The sequence below is a fragment of the Trichinella spiralis genome, assembly GCF_000181795.1.
Source record: "Trichinella spiralis strain ISS 195 chromosome Unknown Scfld3192, whole genome shotgun sequence".
NCBI lineage: Eukaryota > Metazoa > Nematoda > Enoplea > Trichinellida > Trichinellidae > Trichinella > Trichinella spiralis.
Genome location: NW_003530131.1, coordinates 1 through 2,250, shown reverse-complemented (window position 1 = coordinate 2,250; position 2,250 = coordinate 1). Strand labels below are relative to the sequence as shown.

The following is a 2,250-nucleotide window of genomic DNA, read 5'->3' as shown; positions in this document are numbered from 1 at the left end:
TTTTATTTGTTATACAAAGCACTAGACCATGTTTTTCATAAAATTTTTGTAGAAGTGATTGGCAAAAAATAAAGCCCATTTTTATCATGAAAGAAACTTACGTGAAAGTCTTCTTTTTTGCTTGTTCTTAGTCTTTTTCAAAAACTTGTGAACGGGCAGTTCTCTCTATATTTTACCCTTCCGTTTAATAATTTACGCATTTTAGTAAAAAAATAATTACTCAGTTTAATATAAATGAAAAATATTTTTGGTAAATTTACATATAAATATAATGCACCATGATTATCACAAATTTACAGTAAGTTTTTCTAAATGCCTCATGTGAAGAAGCAAATGATTAAGATTATTGAATTGCAATATTTATCATGCAGTTTTACTGTTTTTCTTGTAAAACCCCATTTCTTACTGTATATACATGAACTATATTTAGAAAGTTTTCAAAAGTGGGTTGGTTCATGATTACTATGTTATTATACGTCTTTTGTTATCATATTGAATAGCTTTTGTTCATTTGTATTATTATTTGATGTATTTATACAGTTTTAATCTCGAAGTTAATGAAGTAACTTTTTAGTTTCATCAAAAGCTTTTCAGAAAGTTATAGTATAATTAAAACCGAATGATAATTATCAGAAAACTGTAATTATTGAACCGAAATGGTGCTAAAATAAAAAAAACAGAAACTGTTAATGTATAGTGTAATATTTTTATGTTAAAAACATTATTTTTCTATAAAAACGTTAAAAATTTTGTCACATTGGCAGCACTGATGGAAGTGAATGAGCTGAAAGAATGGTTATGCATATAACCGAATATGTAATGAATTATTTAATTGACTGCGTTGCTATTGGTAATTTTGTTGAGTATTCAATTTGTTTTGTTATTCTAAATTCTATCAAATTGTTGATATTTAAATTTCATTGTTAGTAATCAGTAATTATGACGTGTTGTTTACTATCTGCTGCGTATAGCATTGTAAATGTTCAGCAGCTGATATTCTTCCATGCTTATGTATTTTATGAACATTTGAATAATCTAAATAATAAAAATTTTGCAGAATAATTGTGAAAGATTGAAAACTATAAAAACTTCTACTGAAATGTAACATTCATTTCTTTGTTTTTTCAAAAAAATCATTGAATTTAAAGAATTATACAATAAATTAAAGTGTTATTTTTGTTTATAATATTGGTAAATAATTCTAAATTGTTTTCAATTTGATTCTTTTTAGCAGATTTGAAAAATAATTTGAAACTTTGATTGACTGAACACTGAATAGTAGAACATTGAACATGACAATCATTTTAGTGTCAACCGTACCCGCATGCTTCATCGATTTTGCACTATGAAAAAAAACGTTCTATTCACTACGGTTGTGCAATGCGAATATAATCTGTAATTTATACAGTTCGATGTTCACAGTTTTAACGTGATGAGCTGGGGAAAGGAACTTTGGGTAAGTGGTTATGCTGTTGCCGCGTTGTTTGTTTTTTTTAAATAATTAAAATTGATGTCGATGAGCAACTGAAATAGCTAGTTGGGATGTTGAGTTGAGATTGGCGACACCTTTTTGAAATCCAGTCTGTAAGATGTTGAGTGGAAAAGAACGCGCGTGTGAAGTGGCTTTCTGCTTGTCAGTGCTGAGAGCGTTAAACGATGGAAGCTGTTTAGTGGAACGAGAAGCTTCAACATTACTGACCTAGCTCGGACTGCACTTGGCGCATCTCGATTGACACTACTTGTCCGTAAAATGACCCTAGCTGCCGTCGCTTTTACCTTCCACTGCTTTACAACACTGAACACTCGCAAGAGAATTATTATTTACAAGCTGCGAAATTAGAACATTTGCTCAGCCTTCAGCAGAGAACACGCATCAGAGCTCAGTATGGAAGAAGCTTGGCTCGGAGCAGCGTGGGAGGGCTTTCATTGTTTGACCGGCAGCGATAGCCACTGACCAATTGCTCATTTTTCCTTCTGTCCGTTTGCTTGAATAGTGCGCGGCTGCTGATTTTTCTTTCAATGGCAACGCTAAGCTTGATTTGCATGCAGCCGTTTAAAGCGGCCAAAGGTGCTTTAAATCAATTGCCTCTTGTGCAAAATCATTTGGATTTTTACGTTATGGTAAAAAAAAATTTCCCCACTATAAGTGTTGATAAATTTGATTTGTTGAAGCCTTATAAACAAAACAGAAAAAGCGAAGTATATTAATTTCAAATTCACACGCATTGCATGTTTAGGGATCCAATCGAA

The 2,250-nt window shown here is 31.6% G+C and overlaps 1 protein-coding gene across 1 annotated transcript; it reads left to right on the top strand.

Moving 5' to 3' along the window:
* Positions 1–939: 939 nt before the first annotated feature.
* Positions 940–1,840, top strand: Tsp_13507 (hypothetical protein). Its single transcript, XM_003368050.1, has 3 exons — positions 940–1,011; positions 1,409–1,482; positions 1,639–1,840. The coding sequence occupies exons 1-3, from the start codon at positions 940–942 to the stop codon at positions 1,838–1,840; spliced, it is 348 nt and encodes a 115-aa protein (XP_003368098.1).
* Positions 1,841–2,250: the final 410 nt, after the last annotated feature.

Coding starts and splice junctions, on each gene's coding strand:
- Tsp_13507 (XM_003368050.1), top strand. CDS start 940: ATGACGTGTTGTTTACTATCTGCTGCGTATAGCATTGTAAATGTTCAG. Junction 1,012..1,408: donor TGATATTCTTCCATGCTTAT/GTATTTTATGAA, acceptor TAATTTATACAG/TTCGATGTTCACAGTTTTAA. Junction 1,483..1,638: donor GGTTATGCTGTTGCCGCGTT/GTTTGTTTTTTT, acceptor TCTGCTTGTCAG/TGCTGAGAGCGTTAAACGAT.